The sequence below is a fragment of the Ambystoma mexicanum genome, chromosome 11, assembly GCF_040938575.1.
Source record: "Ambystoma mexicanum isolate Mex_15411 chromosome 11, UKY_AmexF1_1, whole genome shotgun sequence".
Classification (NCBI taxonomy): Eukaryota; Metazoa; Chordata; class Amphibia; order Caudata; family Ambystomatidae; genus Ambystoma; species Ambystoma mexicanum.
The window spans coordinates 154,767,695-154,789,058 of record NC_090934.1 but is presented as its reverse complement, the minus strand read 5'-3'; the positions used below and the strand labels follow the sequence as shown (position 1 = coordinate 154,789,058).

Sequence of the window (21,364 nt, the reverse complement as noted above, 5' to 3'; positions counted from 1 at the left end):
TCATAGCTCCTTGGTGGCCAGCCAGATTTTGGTTCTCAAACTTCAGCATCTGTCGCTGCTTCCTCCAATCAGACTGCCGTTCATTTCCCGACCTGCTTCACCAGTGCGATCACCAGATGTGGCACCCCCTCCCCCACAATTGTTCAGCTTACCGGCCTGGTGCCTGAATTCAGATCATTGGCACAGTTTAACTTGTCTGAGGACAACATGCACATTACGCATTATCCAAGAGGTCTCCGTATAGGAGCAAGTGGCTCAGGTTTTACCACTGGTGTTTAGCTAAGTAGCTCGACCCAGGCATGCTATGATTGACACTGTTCTTTCGTTCATATCTCATCTTGCAGCTTCGGGCATTCATGTCTTGTCTTGCAGGACTTGTCGCCTATTGCTGCCTACCTGTCCACTGACAGCTGTTCCTTTTCTCATTAAAAGGCATTTTGCGGGTCTATTGCATCTTTTCCACCGGTACGCAAACCTAATCCCAAATGGGATTTGAATGTGGTCCTCAGCCTTATGCCACAAACAATTTTAACCCTTGGCCACTGCTGATTTCAAATACCTTTCTTGGAAGGTTGCATTTTTGATTGCAGTGACATCGGCAAGGCGACTAAGCGAGCTCCAAGCTCTATCTGTGGAACATCTGTTCCTCGCCTTCCATAAGGATAAGGTTGTCCTCTGCACTTGTCCTTTCTTGCTTAAAGTGGTTACAGTTTTCATTTGATCGCTCATTACCTGTCTTTTTCTGAATCCAGCCTCCGATACCGAGGGTCTTGTACAACTTAGATGTCGGGAGCTCTGAAGTTTTAACTCGACAGTGAACTCGGGGGCTCCTCACAACTTTGTCACATTCGGAGAACCGAAAGGGAAACCTAGTTCAAAGGCTACTATTGCCAGATGTATTGCCTCCTGAATTTCTGAAGCCTATACCATTCAGGGCCTTCAACCTCCAGAGGGCATTCATGACCATCTTTTATTTGGCAAAGCGGCTGCTATTGCCTTCCAGAAGCATGTTCCCTGGGAAACAATTGCCAAGGCGGCTATGTGGGCTTCCCCATCAGATTTTTGTAATCGTTACTGCTTGGACCTGAGCTCCAGGGCCGATGCCGAATTCGGCCAAGCTTTTCTGAACCTATTTCAGTAGGGTTCCATCCACCCGTATTACCTGTGAAGTGTGCTTGGGAATCTCCAATACGTATGGAGGAAAGGGGATGGGACGTAGGATTATAACAGGCAATCACTGTAGTGACTACCTTACTCCTAATCCATAGTCCCCTTTCCTCCATACGCCTGTTGTCCCCTCTAATAAGTATACTCTGTTGATTAAATGGTCGCAGACTTGGCAATAGGATTGAAGGAGGTGCAAGCGGCAGAGCTCAGGAGGGTGGGGGTCACGGCCACATGCAGTGCCCTGCGTAGAAAACATTTTTGATGCTTTTTAACAAAAGTGCTCTGATCCCGTCCCAAAGGACAGAATGTCCCCATAAGTGTGGAGGAAAGGGGACTATGGACTAGGAGTAAGGTAGTAACTACGTTGAGTAACTTTATTATCGACCTTGAAAGGATGAAAGGCTGAGTTGACCTTGCCAGGATTCGAACCTGCAACCTACAGATCGCAGCAACAAGTGCTCAACTGGCTGAACTGTCTTATTGGTTAACATCCTTGAGAGGTTGGTAAACTGAGGTATAATCAGTGCCTGGATGTTGGACAAACCATGTTTGAAGCGCTACAGATTTAAATACCGATCTGGACTATTTTGAACGGCACGTGCAATTTCTGGAGTCAGATTTTAGATGTTTTAATAGTAGTCTTGAAGATTTGAGGGGCTAGAACACCTGTGATTGGTGTAATGACTATCACTCACCCTTGAGGAAAGACTGCCTCTGACCATTTATAGTAATGTACCCCATTGGCTGCAAGGTTGAATGGATGTAAACTAGACCGTGCATACTCAGTTTTATAATTGGGAGTGTAAATTAAGTGTATGATCTGCCTCTGCATGCACAGGCACTCTGAAAAATAAAATTGTGCAGTACTAGTTTGCTTTGACTGGGGGAAAAAAAGCATGTTACAAAAGAATCTCAATTGCGACTTTGTTTTCCATCTGATTATACAATCCTAAAGTGCTAGGAAAATATGCAGAGTGCTTCTGTTTGCTCCATGAGCATCAGCACAGCAGAAGATGAATGGAAAGCAACCATTCCTTTTTTCAGTGGGCAGTTTGTTTTTGAAAGTCTCCAGAGAAATGCATTCTGGGTCAGAGGCTTTTCCCCATGGCTTGCAACTACATCACTGTAGATCAAATTCAAAAGAAGTGTTCTGGTTTCTGTCAAGTAACCTGACCTTTGCACTGCTCTCTTCTAAAATTGTGTAAATGTACACAGGAAAATGTGCTATTTACAAGATATTCATCCATTAAAAGGCCTAGTATGCACCTTATCTGGAGGCCTGATTGGAGGTATGTAATATTTGTCATTTCTGAGGTTTGTCAATCTGGTTAGAATCGCATGCTGTGCAGTCCAACATCCAGTGGTAACCGGAGCATTGCATCTTGTCTTTCGAGAATCGAAAGGGGACGTCGACATGGGCGTGCCTGTAACACTATCCCTGTGTGACGTGTAGTGTGTCCAAGACCCCTTTTTCTGCCCAGTTAACTGGTCGCCCTCGTGCAGAGTTCATAAAGAACATTGCTATGTCCAACGACCTTTGGTCTAATTGTTCTATAGAAATAATCAGTATCGCCCCTTCCGTCCCTTGGCTCGACGGCTGTTCCTGTGAGATTCGACAGAAGGTGACCCTGTCGGCGTTGCCGCCCACGTGGCTGGGCCTTCGCCGGCCTATACAGTAGGGCGAGTGGGGTCAGGGTGGACATTTCTCTATAAACTGAAAATGCCTTTCCCTCTTTCCCAGTTGGTCTTAGTCACTCTCTGTAACCTCTGCTATGGAGAGGACTCGATTTAGATTTTGCCCCATTTGTAAGGTCAAATTCCTTTGGAAGGACAAGTACAGACAGTGTAACCAGTGCTTGCCGCTCGATCATAAAGAGGAAGGGTGTGCGGCCTGTAAGCCCCTCCGCCCCAAGACTTTGAAGGAGGGTAGAGTAAAACAGTGGGCACCCTACGGTATGTCCAAGGCCGGGACTTCTCCCACTGTGGCTACCACCTCAGGCCTCCGAACCGGTTGACCTCTCGATGGAACCCTCACATTCCGTATCATCTGTCCAGGCCCCGATGAGCACAGCGTAAGCCCTGCTATGGGGACGTCACACCCCAGCAACAAAGACTGATACGTGCATGACACTAAGCACACAACCCCCTAGCCTTATTTCGACTATGTCGAAAAAGACTTCAGCGCCAACGGGTGCGCTGGTACTTTGGTGATACCCGCCGATCGACTAGTTCGGCAGCCCTCCCGCAGTCGCATGCGCACCTAGCGGCTGGGCAGTCCAAGACAAAGGGCACTACCCCCAAAACACAGTTCCGTCGACCCGCATCATGGGAAGGAGTACAGCGATGACCCGCATAGGAAAGATGAGGCCTTACCACCGCTGAGTTGCGGCACTGCTGGAAAAGGGGGCCGATAAAGGCAAAGCCTCGATTCCACCAAAACTGACTCCCTTACAACTGTCAGATGCACCTACGTGCCTCCCGACAGGTGAGGACGTCGAGGTCAGCCTGGCAAGGATTGTGGCTGCCGATTCCCATAAACAGCCGGCTAGGGACTCGGTCTCAGCGACCCAAAGATCCACCGAGATCAGGATAGTGTTCAGAAGTCGAGGGAAGGGCACAGGGATACCCCACCTTCGTCGGCCCCGCCAGAGGATTTCTCTGAGGGAGAGCAAGTACTTTCTTTGACGTTAAGGCACATAGCTCTACATTTTTCGACGGATGAGGGTGCTGGGACACTTTTCTTGACAGAAGACCGAGACACCTTTCCACCCAAAGACAGTTCTAAATGTCAGTATGGACTAGGTAAAAGTTTGAGGACTGCATGGAGAGGCTGGACAAGTTTGTTTCACGAGCAGAACCTACACCACGCAGGCCAAGGTATGAAAGCCTTGCTAACCGTAGATTTAAATTTCCAAGGCATTTTGACCCCTCTTTAGAAGAGGACATATATAATTATGACCTTACTGAAGAAAACCTAGCAGTTAGGGTACAGGAGAAACCTTTTTAAAACTAGGAGGAACATGAGCCCATTGGAGATGAGCCCATTGAGGATGATCCTATTGATGGCTGGTGGTAGGAGCCAGATGTGGGCGACACTCAACCATGGCAGTCCCCAGAGCCACAAGACCCAGAGTATCTGGCACTCCTTGCCCGCCGCTCTGCCCCAACTTTCAGTGCTATGCGGACGATACCCAGCTCATTTTCAGGCTACCCTCGGCCTCCTCCTCTCCTTCCCTCATCTGTCTATCCAGGAATGGAGTGCCGCCAATGATCTCTGCCTTAATGCCAGTAAGACTGAGATTCTACTCATCTGCACACCCACTCCCTCCTTCCCTGCAGCTCTCTGGCCGGCCTCTCTTGGCCCTCTTCCTGCTCCTACCTGCAAGGCAAAAAACCTCGGAGTTATCTTCGACTCCACACTCTCCTTCTCTCCTCATATATCTGACGTCTCTAAAAAGTCAAACTACCAGCTGCACCTCCTCAGAGGTATTCTTCCCTTCCTCTCCTTCCCCCAGAAGCTCACTGTCTCACGAGCCCTGGTTCTCTCAAAGCTTGACTACTGTAACAGCCTCTATCTTAATCTGCCTGCCTCCACTCTCCGCCCTCTGCAACTCATCCAGAACAGAACTGCGAGACTTGTCCTTGGCCTCAAGCCCAGGGACCATATCTCTCCAGGACTGAAATCTCTACACTGGCTCCCAGTGGCTGCGAGGATAAAGTTCAAAACCCTCTGCATTGTCCACAAGGCCGCCTGGGGCCTAAATATCTTCAACTCTCTCTTCCTAAATATCTTCCTTCCCGAGCCCTTCGCTCATCCGTCTCCAACTCCCTCAGGGTCAGCCGCTTCTCGAAGCAACGAGCTGGGGGTAGATCTCTCTCCGCAGCAGGGGCCTCCCTCTGGAACAGCCTTCCTGCCTCCCTTAAAGGATAGTTCCGGGAATTTTTTTTTATTGTCCCTAGGGGTCGGCCATGTGTTTGTAAGCATAAATCGGTAGATCGTAGAAAACTTTCCTATGGACCTTACCCGACTTTTTGCCCATTATCGCACTCGAAATCAGCCTCCATTTTGTGATAATCCTATCATTTCGCCCCATCGACCTGGCTCACCTGCCTTTGCGGCACTAAATCAAATCCCCCTCCCCTCAGCCTGACATCAGCAGACGCGTACTGCCCATTTCAAGCACGTCTCGTGTCAACAATCGCTGCGCCTCAGCTATTGACGTGTTGCCATGGAAATGGCAGGACGCCTCTTTCCCCAATAAGTATAAACAGACCGTTTCACAACACACAGCAGCAGATTTTCGATTCCATTCCTCTCTCTGTGTTACTTTGAGTATTCTGTGACTCGTTTCAGTGCTCTGGTCAGCTACCTTCGTCGCTTGTAGCCCGTGTAAACACCTGTACCATCTCGGTAAATTATTTTACTCTGTTTACCACACAATGGCTACAATAATGCCCTACATGTACGAGCCCGAGTACACCGAGGAGGAACTACTGGAAAGGGAAGCACGCGGAAACGATGGGGATTCGGACGGCAGTTGGGAGGACCTGTCAACGGATGAAGAGCCTGGACCATGTCGCATGGACGGCGTCTCCACCTGGTGCACGTGCAATCGGTGCGAGTTAATGCCCACTGAGGAGGAGAACTGCTGCTGCCGTGAAAATTCCGGGTGCTTGGCCTACATTTCTGAAAGCGAGCAAAGTCTGCAGGAAGGCGAGCAAAGTCCGCAATGCATCACCGAGCTGCCAGAGTTCAGGGAAGCCTGCCTCTCACGGACCGTGTTGAGGATGATGATGGTGCTTATGCACGAACTTCGCGGCACTGTTCGTCCGCGTAATCCGAGTAACGAGTAAGTATACTCTGTTTGTGATGTCAGTGATGCCACTACTATTTCATGGTCGTCTCCCACATATAAAAGTACATCTACATATCATTCGAACGCATGTAAATTGGTTCCATATTGTGCATTTTCTAGATATATTTTTTTTCTAAGCAAAATGACATGTTTTACCTGAATCGACATTGATAAGAAAGTTTTGTCAGTTTAATACAGTTTGCATCTTTCTTTTTCACAGGTGGTACAGGCTGGTGGCCTATCGTTGCTTCACTTGGTGGCTTCACGGGAGGCTCGGATACCGCGTTCGGAGAGTAATACCTGCCTGTGCGGTACTTGCCATTAGACAACATTTCCCCAGTGACAGTGGACAATACCGCGGGTTTTCCCTCGATGTCTTGCAACCTCAAATTTACAATGTGTAATTTTTATTATTTATGTTTATTTTAATTAAAATCTAAAATAAAGCCCAACATATATTTTAACAATGGTTGTTTTGATTTTTTAAATGAATCTAGTGTGTCTCTGTTGAATGGCCTTCCATTGCCTTGTCACACCACATGTCTCCGGCCAGCATCCTCCCTCACGCTGGCCGCCCACCTTCAATCCACATAACCGTTGAACCCATATATGCAGCAGTCATACATATATTATTTTGTGGGTTGGCATGAAGCGTTGGCAATAAAAAGCCGTTCGATTTTATTGATACAAAACATGGTTATAGGTAAATAATAAATATGGTTGATCATAATAAATCCTCTTTTTGGGCACCGGGTACAGAGATGACCCCCATATATTCTCCTGGGAGGGTGAGGTATTTATAAACTCACCCCCCTGCCTTCCATGTAGTAGATCCTGCAGCCATCCTCTTACATTCAGTTAGATGGCCTCTCCTTGGTGAGGCCCTGCGGCAAACGGGTGTTGTCTGCACGACCACCGCCCCAATCCACCCCCCCGCCCTATCAAAGGCTGTTCGCACCGGGGTACTTGTGCTGCCGGCAAGTGGAGCTGTCAGGGAGCGATAAAGACCAAGAGGTGCCAAAGACCATGTACACTTCAAAGTGGTCTATAGAGCATGGGCTGTTGTTCCCATGTCTACCTCCAGACCCCGTGTCTCCTGCCAAGCATCCCCCCTCGCGCTGGACGCCCCCCTGCAATCCACATAAGTGTGTCTGCATTCACGAGTCTTCCTGTGTCTTGTCTGCACGACCACCGCCCCAATCCACCCCCCGCCCTATCAAAGGCAGTTCGCACCGGGGTACTTGTGCTGCCGGCAAGTGGAGCTGTCAGGGAGCGATAAAGACCAAGAGGTGCCAAAGACCATGTACACTTCAAAGTGGTCTATAGAGCATGGGCTGTTGTTCCCATGTCTACCTCCAGACCCCGTGTCTCCTGCCAAGCATCCCCCCTCGCGCTGGACGCCCCCCTGCAATACACGTCATTCATTCAAAAACACACCCCTGTTTCGAATTCTTTATAACCCACTTCATATTTCTAATGAGAACTTCTTTGCGCTTTGCTAGTCAACCCGTGAAGGTGCTGGTTATCTGCTCTTCGTCTCTGTGAACTTCCGTGACCACTTTGAGCAAACTCGTCAGTGTGCAACCTGTGAACTGCTCCCTGTTCTACGACAAGAAACTACTCTGATCCCTGCATCTAACTGTTTGTTCGTCAAGGTAAGGCCATGTACCATAATCATTTTGCGTCCAATTTTTTAATTTATATCTATTTGCTAGTAGTCATCAAATTGCATCCATGTTTTCTTTTCGTTCACGACAGTACATGCAAGGAACTAGTCACATGTTCTGAGTTTAGTCAAATTATATTTTTCTATTTTTTTAAAGTTATTGAAATACTTATCATGTGTCATTTAATTTTTTAACACATTGGTATTCATAGAGAATTGTTGATCTTTACTTTTCAGAACTTTCCACAATGCCTGCCTGTTCCATTGGCGGTTGCCCTTCGAAGACCCATAATAAATCTGAAGGTACTATAATGCATGTTTTCCCTAAGACAATAGATCAGATAAGAGAATGGGTCCGATATTGCGGATATCCACCGTCTGAGCTAGAAAGTAGAGTCCTAGAAGTCTTTGCAGACAAGAGGGGTGATCGATACCGCATCTGCAGCAGGCACTTTAGCCCAGACATGTACTCCACATCATTGCTAATAAAGAAGAAAACACCGCGAGCGAGGCGAAAATTGCTCTCAACCGCTATCCCCACTCTATTCGTCCACATCCCTCCACTGGTGAGTCAAGTTTACGGATTTAGCTCTCGGCCTTGCGGTAGTGTGAGTAGCATTAGCTAACCATAATTTCCCCATTTATGTCTCCACTCAATATGAAGGCGGAAGATTCTCCATCCGTGTCGTTATTGCAGTCATCAGCCACTTCAAGCGCCTATCGGGTAATCTTACTTAGCTATTCTGCCACTGACTTGTTTTAGGCATGTAAATCAATAGTTTTAATTTATCGTGTAATTATTTTACCTAATGGTACACCACAGTACTCGTCCTCTAGTCTTTGTTTTCAGTTATAATTATTGTTATCCAAAATAATGCAAGTACTGCCTTTCAGGGAGATGCTGAGGAGTCCAACGCATTGACGACAACCGTAGATGTCACTCAGATGCTCGAGGTACGTTTCCGGACAGTTCCATCGATGGAGATCATCAGATCTTGCATTCTTGTAGCGTGATTGTTACACACAATGTTTCTTTCGTTTTTAGCCATGTCCTTCTGTCGTCGCCCTCCTATGTGTCTTCTTTTTTCAATATTGTGTTCATTACTAATGAAAGTCCTATGTTTCAGGGAGTCGATGGAGCATTAGTCCAAGAAGAAGGGGGAGCATGCAGTTACGGGTCGGCGCAACAGCTTGCAGAAGTGTGCACCGCAGTTACAGCGTCCCTTGATGTTCTTATGCATTTCGAGGTATGGATACTGACAGTTCGATCAAGCGAGATCATATGACGTGATTACATCCGCTATACTTCCTTCTTTATTAACGCAAGTACTATGTTTCAGGGAGCTGACGGAGCTTCTTCTACAAGAACATCACCCCTAGTAGTTGATGCAGATCTCTGGGTGGTGACACTTCCAACGATGGAGCAAATCGAATCATATTTAGATATCCATTCTTTATTTTAGACAACTCATCAAAGATTGTGCAGGACTATTTAGATGAGCCGTTGACGCCTGCACAAAGTTTATGTTCTTTTTAACAAAATAGAAAACCATACTAATGCAATTACTGTGTTTCAGGGAGTTGCTGAAGCGTCATCTTCAATAATATCATCAATGGAAGTCTATGCGGAGCCCGAGGTATGGATCTTGACAGTTCCATCTAACTAGATCAACAATGCGTGAACTATTGTCGTTTGAATGTTCTACACAATGCGTTCATTGGTGTTTTGCTATTGAGATGTACGTATGGGTATTGGTCCCCAAGTACATTTTGTGTTTTCAATATTATTATACATACTAATGAAAGTTCTATGTTTCAGGGAGTCGATGGAGCATCAGTGAGTGATGGATGTGCTTATCATGAAAATATAGTCGTTGCAGCGCGAGAGGAAGTGGAGACCTGCACACACGAGTCGGAGCAACAGCGTCCAGATGTTGAAGTTCGAGGCAAGAAAGTTTCAAAGAAAAGAAAGCAAAAGAAGGTTAGTGTCCTGTTCACTATATTATGTTGTCTTTCACTGTCAATAGTTCAATACTGTAAGTTGTGTTTAAACTGAACATCCCTTTTCTATTCTGTCCTCTAGTTGCGAGTGGGTGTAAGAACTCGATCTACACAGACAGTGAAGCGAACGAGAGATGTTGCTTGTCAAACCTTTTGGCAGGGACTTCAGACTGGAGATGCATCGTGCCAATGGGAAGAATATGAATTGATTGACAACGGAGCTATACCACCACCAGCCATTGATAGTGAATGTCCTCCTGGTAGTTTGGATGCAGTCGGAGATCAATTCACAGAATCCACACCCGCAAAAAATAAGAGGGCGAGAAAGTTGAAAACATTGTTTTTTTCTCCCATTTCCGGCCAAGGAACAGTTGTTGCAGAAGAGAGTGAAATGGACGACAATGAAACACCATCAATATCACTCAGCATAGCGGAAGACGATATCAGAGATTGTACCTTTCATGTGAGTGACATGTCCTCAACGTTACAGGCCGAACCAGCTGGGATGCAGAGTGACAGTATAAGGAAGGAGGCCAAATTCATTGTATTCGATAGCTGTTTGATGGATATTATTATGATGATGAAATGTGGGCATTGGGTTGGTGGAGAAGTATGTGGGGAGCCATTGATTAATGTGACTCGTGCAATTCGAGGCACTAACCTTAAAATACATGCCACCTGTACACAATATCATCCGTTCTCATGGTCTGCACAACCCATGCTGGGGCAACTGCCAGCAGGCAATCTACTTTGTGCAGCGGCCGCACTTTTTAGTGGTTCAAGTTTTAAAAAGTTACAGTATTTCTTTCAGTTTGTGGGAATCCATTTCATTGCGAAAACTCAGTTCTACAAATACCAAACCGATTATCTATTTCCAGCCATCAGCGAAGCATGGAGAATGGAAAAAATGTCAATGGAAAGTACATTCGCGGGCAAACGCTTCAGGCTAGCCGGTGATGGACAGTGCGACAGCCCAGGATTTTCAGCCAAGTACTGCACCTACCACTTTCAGGACATGGAAAGTAAGAAAATTGTGAGTTCGGTGGTCGTGCAGGTGTCACAAAGTACATCCTCAGTGGCCATGGAGAAAGTTGGCTTTGTAGCATCATTGCAAGAACTACAATCGCGGGGAATGGTGATCGACCTGATAGCCACGGACAGACACGTTTCAATTGCCAAGACAATGAGAGAAGAGTACAAAAATATAAATCACCAATTTGACGTATGGCATCTTGCAAAAACAATCAATAAGAAATTGTCGGCTGCAGGAAAAAAAAAAAATACGCAAGGTATTTCGCAGTGGTCCAAGTCAATCAGCAACCATCTTTGGTGGAGTTCAAAAACATGCGAAGGGTCGTTGGAAATTCTACTGGAAAAATGGCGGTCAGTAATGTTGCACTGCAGCAACGTACATCGATGGTCGACCAATGAACATTTCCACAAATGTGAACATGGCCATTTGTCCACAGAGGAGGCACGGAAGAAGAAGTGGTTGATTCCTTCATCACCCACTCACAAGGCCATTGAAAAGATTGTATTTGATAAAGCTATAACAAGAGATTTGAGGGGACTCACGGAATTCTGCCACACAGGAGATTTGGAGGTGTTCCACAATATGTGCCTAAAGTACAGGCCCAAAAGGTTGCATTTTGGCATGGAAGGCATGATCAATCGGACTCTTCTAGCGGTCTTGGCACATAACCACAATGTTGGCCGTCAACAAAGTAGGACGACCGGAACTTTAGGGAAGCTTCGCTACAATAAGGCCTTCACTAAAAGAAGTAAACAATGGGTGATCAAACCAGTGTTTGAGGATATGCAATATGAGTTTATTGAGAGACTTATCGTAGATGTCCTCGATAGGCACATACATGGAGTGTTGAACGAACCTATGCAGGGGACAACTGCATTGCCACCCAACATTGCCTCTGTTCCATGTCCACCTAAAGCAGAGCTCATTGAGAAATACACATCACGGTTTAAATGATTGTAATTTGATTGTCTGTTCTCTCGAATCTCCTCATGTTGCAGGCCCATTGCATACGTGTAGCTATGTATTAGGTGTAAATAAAAGTCATTGCTCAGTGTACATGCAATGTGTCTCTCCACCCTCGCCCCTCCCTTCACCGTGCAGTAGTGCGAACCACCCGTGTGTCACCTGTGACTTTGCTCTCAAGTCTCCTCATGTTGCAGGCCCATTGCATATGTGTAGCTATGTATTAGGTGTAAATAAAAGTCATTGCTCAGTGTACATGCAATGTGTCTCTCGAACCTTGTTGATTTGCGCATTAAATTAACCAAACAGTAATATAAATCATTTTTACAAAAATTATAGAATGTTTCCGTATTACAAACACATTGCCGACCCATAGGGACAGTAAAAAAAAAAAAAGGCACGCAGACAAGATGCCCTTACACTAACTGTAGCTAGCAAACTAGAAATGTCTGCTCGCTCACAGTGAAGGTCAGCTGCTTTGATGTTTTGCTCGGGTGGCGGAACGGCCCACGACCCAGTATAAGGTTCTATTGTGATTTGACCTTGACAGGCCGGGACCATCCCGAAAGACTAAGAAAAGATAATGAATAAAATTTCAGAAACGAAACGATGAGCCACGTTCATTAGAATAAGTAACCTCGGCATAGAAGGAGTGGTTTTTCGGTTCTGCCCTACACAGAGAGAAAATGGAAAATGCAAATGTAATGTAAGTAACTTTTGATGAGTTTATACCGCAATTTAATTACTATACAGTGGCTTTATAGACGGGTTCAGTTGTACTTGTTCGTTCTATGTGGCATATTGTTTTCTACCCTTTCTTGAGAACCATCTCCGTTTACGGAAGCACCTCAAAACCTTCGACTTTGCTTCTGCTTTCTCTCTCCCTCTCCCCTGCTACAACTGGTCCACTGTCTGCGACCTCGGTCCTGGGCCCTTCCACTCTCCACCTGCACTGCCTCCCTGTCAAACCCCTGCACTGGGGGACTGTCTCAGTATCGTACAGCCCCCCCCTTCCCAGCACTTGTTCTGCACTTACCTTGCACTTGCCACCAGCTGGCCCTATTTATTTATTATTTTATGCTACTTACCTTGTACTCCCCTCCCCCCCACCCCCTCCCTGCCTCGCCACGCCTTTAAACACTTGTGTACACCCAGTAGCGCTGTCATAACTATGAAATGAATAATTTTAATAAGGATCCGATGGTGAAACTAATTTCATTTTTTATGTTTTTAGGTACGTCGTTCACTACTGTCTGTGTCACGAGTACCAGACACCGGTGGACGGCTTCTACAGCCGCCAGTTGCTTCTCCGCGTGAACAACGTTACCACCCTGACCATTTTATGGGACGATCGCCAAGTACAAGTATGCCCTTACGCGGTACTAACGGTTAGATGCAACATGCCTACCGTTGTGGTGGCCTAGTGCCTCGTTGTTGGAACAGCCATGCGATTATCAGTGCGACCGAAGAGCTTATTGTTATCGTAAACCAACACCCGGTGTACTTCACACGGACATTGCTTCCCTCAAGACGCACTAATTTGGATCGAGAGCAAATAAAAATGCAAATCGCTGAATATTCTATAAACATTTGATGTCCAATAAATGTACTTTGCCAAATGTACAATCTTGCCGTTTGCTTTTAAACCACGGTTTCACATTCCGAATTGTGACGCTGTATTGTGAGATGCTCTAAGACCCGGTGTACTGCACACGGACATTGCTTGCCTCAAGACGCACTAATTTGGATCGAGAGCAAATAAAAATGCAAAACGCTGAATATTCTATAAACATTTGATGTCAAATAAATGTACTTTACCACATTTACAATCTTGCGGTTTGATTTCAAAGTACAGTTTCATATTCCGAATTGTGGCGCGCTGTTTTGTGAGCTGATCTGTGTTGATTTCCGGGGTCTGTGTGGAGTCGCGTAGAAGACGCCTGGGCGCGTTTGCCTACGCAGCACAGTAACGTCACGGGGAGAGGCGGGGAATATGAATGTTTTGATAATGTCAGGCTCAGGGGCGGGGGAATTGATTTAGTGCCGAAATGGCAGGTGAGCCAGGTCGATGGGGCGAAATGATAGGATTATCACAAAATGGAGGCTGATTTCGAGTGCTTTAATGGGCGAAAAGTCGGGTAAGGTCCATAGGAAAGTTTTCTACGATCTACCGATTTATGCTTACAAACACATGGCCGACCCCTAGGGACAATAAAAAAAAATTCCCGGAACTATCCTTTAAACTTGGAGAACCATCTCCGGTTCCGGAAGCACTTCAAAACCTTCCGCTTTGCTGCTGCTTTCTCTCTCCCTCTCTCCTGCTAATTCTTCGCTGAAACTGCACCGAATCTGCAACTGGCCCACTCTCACCGACCTCGGTCCCGGGCCCAGCCACTCTCCACTTGCACTGCCTCCCTGGCAACCCCTGCACTCCGGGACTGTCTCTGTATCCCTACAGCCCCCCCTTTCCCAGCACTTGTCTGCACTTACCTTGTACTTGCCACCAGCTGGCCCTTTATTTTATTCTGCTTACCTTGTACTGCACTAACGCCCCCCTCCCCTTCCCCATGCACTTTCTCCCTTCCCCCTACCCCTGTGGGATCTGAATGACACCTGGCCTAGTAGGATCGTTGTCGGTCTTCCCCTTGTCCCCCCACCCCCCCCCCCTTCCCTGCCTCGTCGCGCCTTGAAACACTTGTGTATAGGCGAGTTACAAATGCCATATATATCATATTGGACTCTCAGAATACCCCTACAAGAAATCCTTCTATTGATCAACTAACATTTAATGTAATGCTACATAAATCAGCTGATCATTTTAAGATTGCCACTGAAGAGACAGCACCTGAAGGTGACTTCGTTGAGGATATACTCAGAGAAGCCGCCAACCAGCCAAGCCATCCCTCTACTCAATTCAATTAAACGCTTTGCTCCTTCTTTGTCTACACCGCATCTTACGAGGGGTGTAAACCAAGAATTGAATAACTTTTCCGCCCCTCTCCATCATACCCTCCTATTAGACGTCCTTCCATCCAGGATTCTTTGGTAGTCACTACCACAAGGAAAAGAGCAGGGGTTCCTTTATCAACAGGCAAGGCTTCCCCTGACAAAGAAGGGAAAAGACTTTATGCCCTGGGTAAGAGGGTTACCACGGCGGCAGCGTACTCCACGCGTATCGCCAATAACACTATTCTATTGGCTAGTTACGCAGATGCGCAATGGACTTTAATACAAGAAGGCCTACTCCAGAACCTCTACGGACCCGCCTACTTTCCAGTCTCTGAAGGTAGGCAAGTTAACTAAAGTATTTTAAAGAACACTTTGGATTCTGCCGAGACAGCCAGCCGATCCCTTGCTCAAGGCATTCTCCTAAAGACATGCGTGGCTCCGTAATTCAGGGTTTAAACCTGAAACACAAGCGTCTCTTGTAAACAAACCAGTGGAGGAATTCAACTTGTTTGGGAAGGCGTTGATGAGGCCTTGGAGACTGTGAAAAAAGAACATGAAACCCTAAAGAGGTTGGACCAAATTACTCGGACCTTCCACAAGGCGAGAATTTGGAAACAGGTTTTTTTCGTGGCCAACGCTCCACTCGCCAACAATACCCTTCAGGAAACGAACTCTCCACAGGGAACCGATACTTGCAATACCCCGTACCCCCCAAAGGGGACAGCAGCGTGGTAAGCGAAGAGGCAGGAACCCGACCCCCAGAGGTTCTCCTGCCTCAGGCTCCAAATGACTCGAAGATTCGGGTCCCCTCCCATGCCTCTCCGGTCGGGGGCCGGCTGACATCATTTCTGAAAGCATGTGTCCTGCTGAGAACCTGGTGTCTGCAGAAGCTGCTGAACCCCCAACAATCCACCCAAAATGTGGCACTCTGAGCTGACATATATAGAACTGCTCAGTTTACCTCACCTTCAGGGGAAAGGGGCAAGGGACAAAGAAACAAACACCAGGCTGGAAGCTATCAACTCGCTGGTTCTTCACCTGTAGTTAAAACATAAACATGCAATACACCGCATTACTCATGGGTTACTATACTAACCTTAAACTCTCTATCCTTTACCAAAATAGTTTAAAAACCATACCTGGTACTTCTCTTCAGATTGGCCAGAGAAGTGATAAGCAGACAAGACTTCCTTACTTGTGGACCAGAATCTTATAGATCATTCAGCCTTCTCAGTAGGTCCATGAATGTAATTTAACTTTGTAGTTAGTCTGCTCAACCCGAAGATTCTTGAACAAGGTCTTCAAATAAGTTTAAGGAAGTTTTTAAGTTCTTGTATTTGTTTTTAATATTTTCTTTGTAGAGTGTCTTACTCGAACGAATTTTTTACTTGTGATGGAATCTACACGTGGAAAGCCAGCACACGCGCTAAAATCCAAAACCGCAGGAAAAAATCACACGCGCTTTTCTCCAAGTCGTGGGAAATACGCACACGTGCAAAAAACCAAATCGCGGGAAAAAGCACACACGCTTTATTTTATCACGCAGAAAAAACCCTCGCGTAAACTAACAGTAAACGAGAGTCCAAAGTTCACGCTCGCGCTTCACTCACGCGCAGAGACACACGCGCGGGCTCAAAGTAACGGGAAAAACTCACGCGCTAGTTTGAATTGACACGTAGCGATAAAAACAAACGTACACGCTTCAATCTTTTTAGATACAGATTTGCAATTTCAATCCCCTAACTAAATATAACCTTTTTACAAAGTTGAACAAAACTGGAAAGTCACTTATCTTGTGATTGAGACTTAAACTTCTTTTCTCAGAAAATTGGAAGTTTCTGACTCCTGTCCTGTGTCTCCACCAAACTCCATACACGACTCCTGTTATACTTTCAGATTTTCCGCTCACCTGCTAGAAACTTGTCACCCTTGACCAAGTTAAGCAGAAGCTACAAGGCACACAACCTCTCAGCTGGGCAAGGACGATGAAAGGCAGTTTAGAATGTTCATTGTCCTCCCTATAAACAATCTCCAGCCAATTAGAATTTAGACTGAGAACCTCCATCTTGGCTTGGGGCAATTTCCATAGACTGCAATGAAGGTAAAGGGCAAAATTGGCCGTTTAAAAAATATAACCCATAATAACTTCCTAAAACCTTTCTATACTAAATGTCTCCCCTGACCCAATGTAAATGAGTATATACTGTATGTAAAGAATATGTCACTCCAACCTGACAGCATGGGATGGAATAACCACGGACCAGTGGGTACTAAAAACCATAGCCCAGGGGTACTGTGTAGAGTTCAACCAATCCCCAAAGTCTAACACCAGGACATCTTGGTATACTACTTCAAGAAGTCGAGATACTGGAACAAAAAGGAGTCAGAGATCGTACCTCTATCACAGGTAAAAGAGGGCATTTATTCAGTGTACTGCCTTGTACCCAAAACGGATCTAACCATCCGTTCTGGTCTAGATCTGCGCCCAGCAAACAAGTTTGTCAAACCACAGAAATTTTGCATGGTCACCCTGCAGGAAGTAATTCCTCTGCTCACACAGGGGGATTACATGGCAACTCTGGATATGAAAGATGCATACTTTAATATTTCGATGTTGACTGCGCACCGAAAGTACCTCAGGTTTATGATAAAGGACAAACATTATCAGTTCAAGGTACTACACTTTGGCATAGCATCTGCGCCAAGGGTATTTACGAACGTACTAGCAGTAACTGCAGCACACCTTGCAGGCAATCCATTCAAGTTTCTTTACCACTGGCTCATAACAGGACTCCTACGAAACATGCTGGTCAAATATCCAAAAGACGATGGATCTTTTATTCAGCCTGGGCTTCTCCATCGAGAAGAAATCCAGCCTAGACCCCAGTCAAACAATTCCTAGGGGCTCGAATTCGAACAAAGGACAGCCTCGTCTTCCCCTCCAACACGAGAGTTCAAAACATGCTGTTAACTATGTAGCCAGTCGAAAGGTAACGGTACGCAAGGCTATGCGTCCACTGGCAATGATAGCGTCATGGATCTACTTGGTTCCTCACGCGCACCTGCGCCCAATGCAAGATTGGCTAAGCAACCAGTGGTGTCAGGCCAACGGACAGTTGGGCGATTTAGTAGTGGTCTCGCCGGCCCTAGTGCTCTCGCTGTGGTGGTGGAGGGAAAACCTCTTGAAAGGGAAAGCCTTCATAACCCCCGCAGTGGAAGCCACTCTGACTACGGATGCCTCCCTCACAAGGCGGAGAGCCCACCTGCTCTAGCAGACAGCCAGCGGACTGTGGTCCCCAGACATAGCGTCCAACCACATAAGCCTGCTGGCACTGTTCAAGGCACTGAAGGCGGTCGAAACACAACTACAGGAAAGGCTATACTAATTCTTACAGACAGCACCACAGCCATGTACTATCTGAACAAGCAGGGAGGCACTCATTCTCCAGGGCTGTCCAAACTGTCCCAGAACATTTGGAAGTGGGCTCTCAAACGCAACCTGTTTTATCTCATGTTCCAGGGGAACTCAATCTTCTGGCAGACATACTCAGATACTTTCCATTGTCCAGGGAGTACGAATGGCGATTACACGGAGACATCGTCGCCAATGTTTTCGCACAATGGGTTTTTCCAGAGACCAATCTGTTCCTGGAGAACACCCAATGTCAAGATTACGCCTCCAGATACCCCCAGAACCAATCCAAGGGGAACAGGCTCTGGATAACATGGTCAGGGAAATTCGTCTACGCTTCTCCCAGACTCCCCTTCTCAACAAGATCATGCACAAAATGCACCAAGAACCAGTCAAACTGCCTTGCCCGTACAACATGCTGCAAGACAGACACTTCACCCATGCCCGCACACATTGAACTTAGTGGTCTGGCTCCTGAGATCGGAGTTTAGGCACCTGCAACTCCCTCAGATGTATGGACAGTCTCAGGGAAGCGAGGAAACCTAACACTAGATTCTGCTATGCTAGTAAAAGGAAAAGGCTTGTCATGGTATAACTCAAAGAGCATCAACCCTATCGACTGTTCTCCCACTCACATTGTCCTATACCTAACTCGACTCGGGCCTAGACTTCAACTCAAATGCACCTAGCAGCACTTTCAGCATATACAACATCTCAACAGAGTGTCATGGTGGAAGATACCAGTAATTAAGGCTTTCATGGAAGGGGTAATTCACCCTCCCATTTCCAACCCGGCTCCCGGATGGGACCTAAATGTGGTGTTAACTAGACTTGAGTCCATGCATAAAGCAAGTCTTAAGAAACTCACCCTCAAGATTGCATTTTTTAATAGCACTCCCCTCCATTGGGAGGGTAAGTAAACTGCAGGCACTATCTATTCTAGATCCCTTCGTAGTAGTTCACACTACAGTGTTTTTGCGCACTCACCCTTGATTTGCGCCTAAATTAATTTCCAAGTTCCATGTGAACCAGTCAATGGAGCTACCAACGTTCTTTCCGAATCCCTCAAGCCTGCGGGAAAGAACCCTGTTCACACTGGATGTACGCAGAGCTGTCATGTTTTATATGGAAAACTTGTCCACTAAGGAAAACTAATCAGTTTTCGTGTCATTGGCCACGGGAAAAGGAGATGCAGTCTCCAAATCCACTATTTCTAGATGGATTGTTAATTGCATTACTCTGCTACCATCTTGTGAAGAGAACTATCCTTCAAGCCTAGAGCACATTCCACTCAAGGCACTGGGGCGTCCATAGCATTCACTGCAAATGTTCCTCTCGAGTCCATTTGCAAAGCGGCAACCTGGAGTTCTGTACACACCTTTGCGAAACACGATTGCCTAGACACACACTCTAGGTCTGATTCTCAGGTGGGTCAGGCAGTACTAAGACATCTTTTCACTACTGTTCATTCTCACAACCCACCTCCATCTCCGGTTACTGCTCGCTAATCTATGCACAGCATGTGATTCTAAACAGATTGACAAACCATCAGAAGACATGCATTACTTACCGTAAAAGCATTTGATGGTTGTATCTGCTTAGATTCACGTGCGCCCACCCAGTCTTACTACGTTCTTTTCTGGACTCAACTGTCATAGGCACCCTCTTGGCAGAAAAAAATACAATTGGAGGGACCTCGACACGGAGGGATCTTGGGTACACTACGCGTCACGTAGGGATAGTGTTACAGGCACACACATGTTGACGCCCCCTTTCGATTCTCAAAAGACGAGATGCAATAATCTGCGGTTACCACTGGATGTCGGACTATGCACAGCATGTGAATCTAAGGAGATACAACCTTCAAATGCTTTTATGGTAAGTAATGCATGTCATATTGCTTAAAACGTTTAGACTTATGTTTTACAAAGAATTAAGTCTTTTCACTGGCATGAACTGTTTATCCCTTTAGTTGCTGAAGTGTCTCTGTACAAGTTCTCTTCAATTTGTCCTTAGTTCTAATATTCTTTGTGATTCATTTAATCTAGAGCTCCGAAAACTGTGCCCTGTTAACTTTTCTGGATGAAAGGCAATTTAGAACATTTCTGAACATTCCAAACTACCTCCATAAGAATCTTATCTTCAATCTAATCAGCTCAGTGTTTTTACCATCTTGGAAAGGGACTGACTCCCTCCCTGATTGGAATTAGTTGAGGATTAGAAGGCTCTAACAAAACCATGTTCTCACTCATAACCCATCAAATACTGACTCCTAGGGCAGGGGCACACACCCCTTTTAGGACACTTCCATTGCCGGAACCTCACACAACCTGATTGTTCCCCTTTTCAGTTCCAGCTCCTCAAGTGACCATAACCTCATCTGCTGTAGGCTCATTTGGATCTGAACCGCAACCACAGGTCTCCTTTGGAGAGAAGATGGCACATAAAACTATTTGAGTTGACAGTGATTTGCCTGGCTTTTAAAATCTCCCACACATAGGGAGGACATTTGGCGGGACGTAGGAGTAAGGGTTACTCTCTGTAGTTAGGGAAAATTCTCAATGTGCTAATTCCCTCCACCTTGGAGACCCCCAGCAACTTTGCTGGCTTTTGAGGACTTGATTTATTTTTTACCTGGAGAGTTTGAAGCTTTTTATATATATTTTTTCCCCCCACACTTTTATTTTTGTGAATTTTTACCCATAGGCATCTTTTACAATTCACACTGCACCTTTAGTGCAGTGGCACAGGGAAGTCTTTTAGATTTCCCAAGGTTTAAACACCTTCTCTGGGGTAAACTGTTTCCCAGAGCAGTGACGTGAAATTGACTTTACAGCACACCTTATCTTACAATAGTGCTGGAGCGGTTTCTTGGTATCCCCTGTGTCTAAATGCTCATGTAACGTTTTTTGTTAGCCTTTCCTCACAGAATGGCTGGTGGCAGTGGTTTCGTTACTGCGGCTGTTCGCAGCTCCGGTAACGCAAACCGCAGGAGCCATCTTTTTCAAAATGGGGCAGAACCATCTTTTTCAAAATGACCCGTCTTTTTTCTCCATTTCTTTGTGGAAAGGTCCTTCTGGAGTTTTTCTCTGCGTGCCAAACCAGGTCTTTCTTCATTTCTCCTTTGGCGGGCTTCAGGAGTGAAACTCCTCTGGCTTGAGTGTCTGGGGTAGGCAGGAAGTGAGGGAGGTGCCCGAAACTCCCTGTGCTTAGTCTCCTAGGAGACCCAATGCACTCTGTGGTAATTGGCTGGCTGAGTGACAGCTAGGCTGGAATGAATGGGGAGAACTGAATAAAATGCGAGTCTTTTGGCTTGG

General features: G+C 46.2%; 2 protein-coding genes across 2 annotated transcripts in view; both read left to right on the top strand.

The window, feature by feature from the left end:
• AKIRIN1 (akirin 1) overlaps positions 1 to 21,364 on the top strand; it is a 216,174-nt gene that overhangs the window by 79,835 nt on the left and 114,975 nt on the right. The gene's annotated exons all lie outside the window — the stretch shown is intronic.
• Positions 8,589 to 12,802, top strand: LOC138503153 (uncharacterized). The gene is made up of 3 exons (XM_069622677.1): positions 8,589 to 8,643; positions 8,817 to 9,670; positions 9,773 to 12,802. Exons 2-3 carry the CDS (start codon positions 9,500 to 9,502, stop codon positions 11,675 to 11,677), a joined length of 2,076 nt encoding a protein of 691 aa, XP_069478778.1. The 5' UTR covers positions 8,589 to 8,643; positions 8,817 to 9,499; the 3' UTR covers positions 11,678 to 12,802.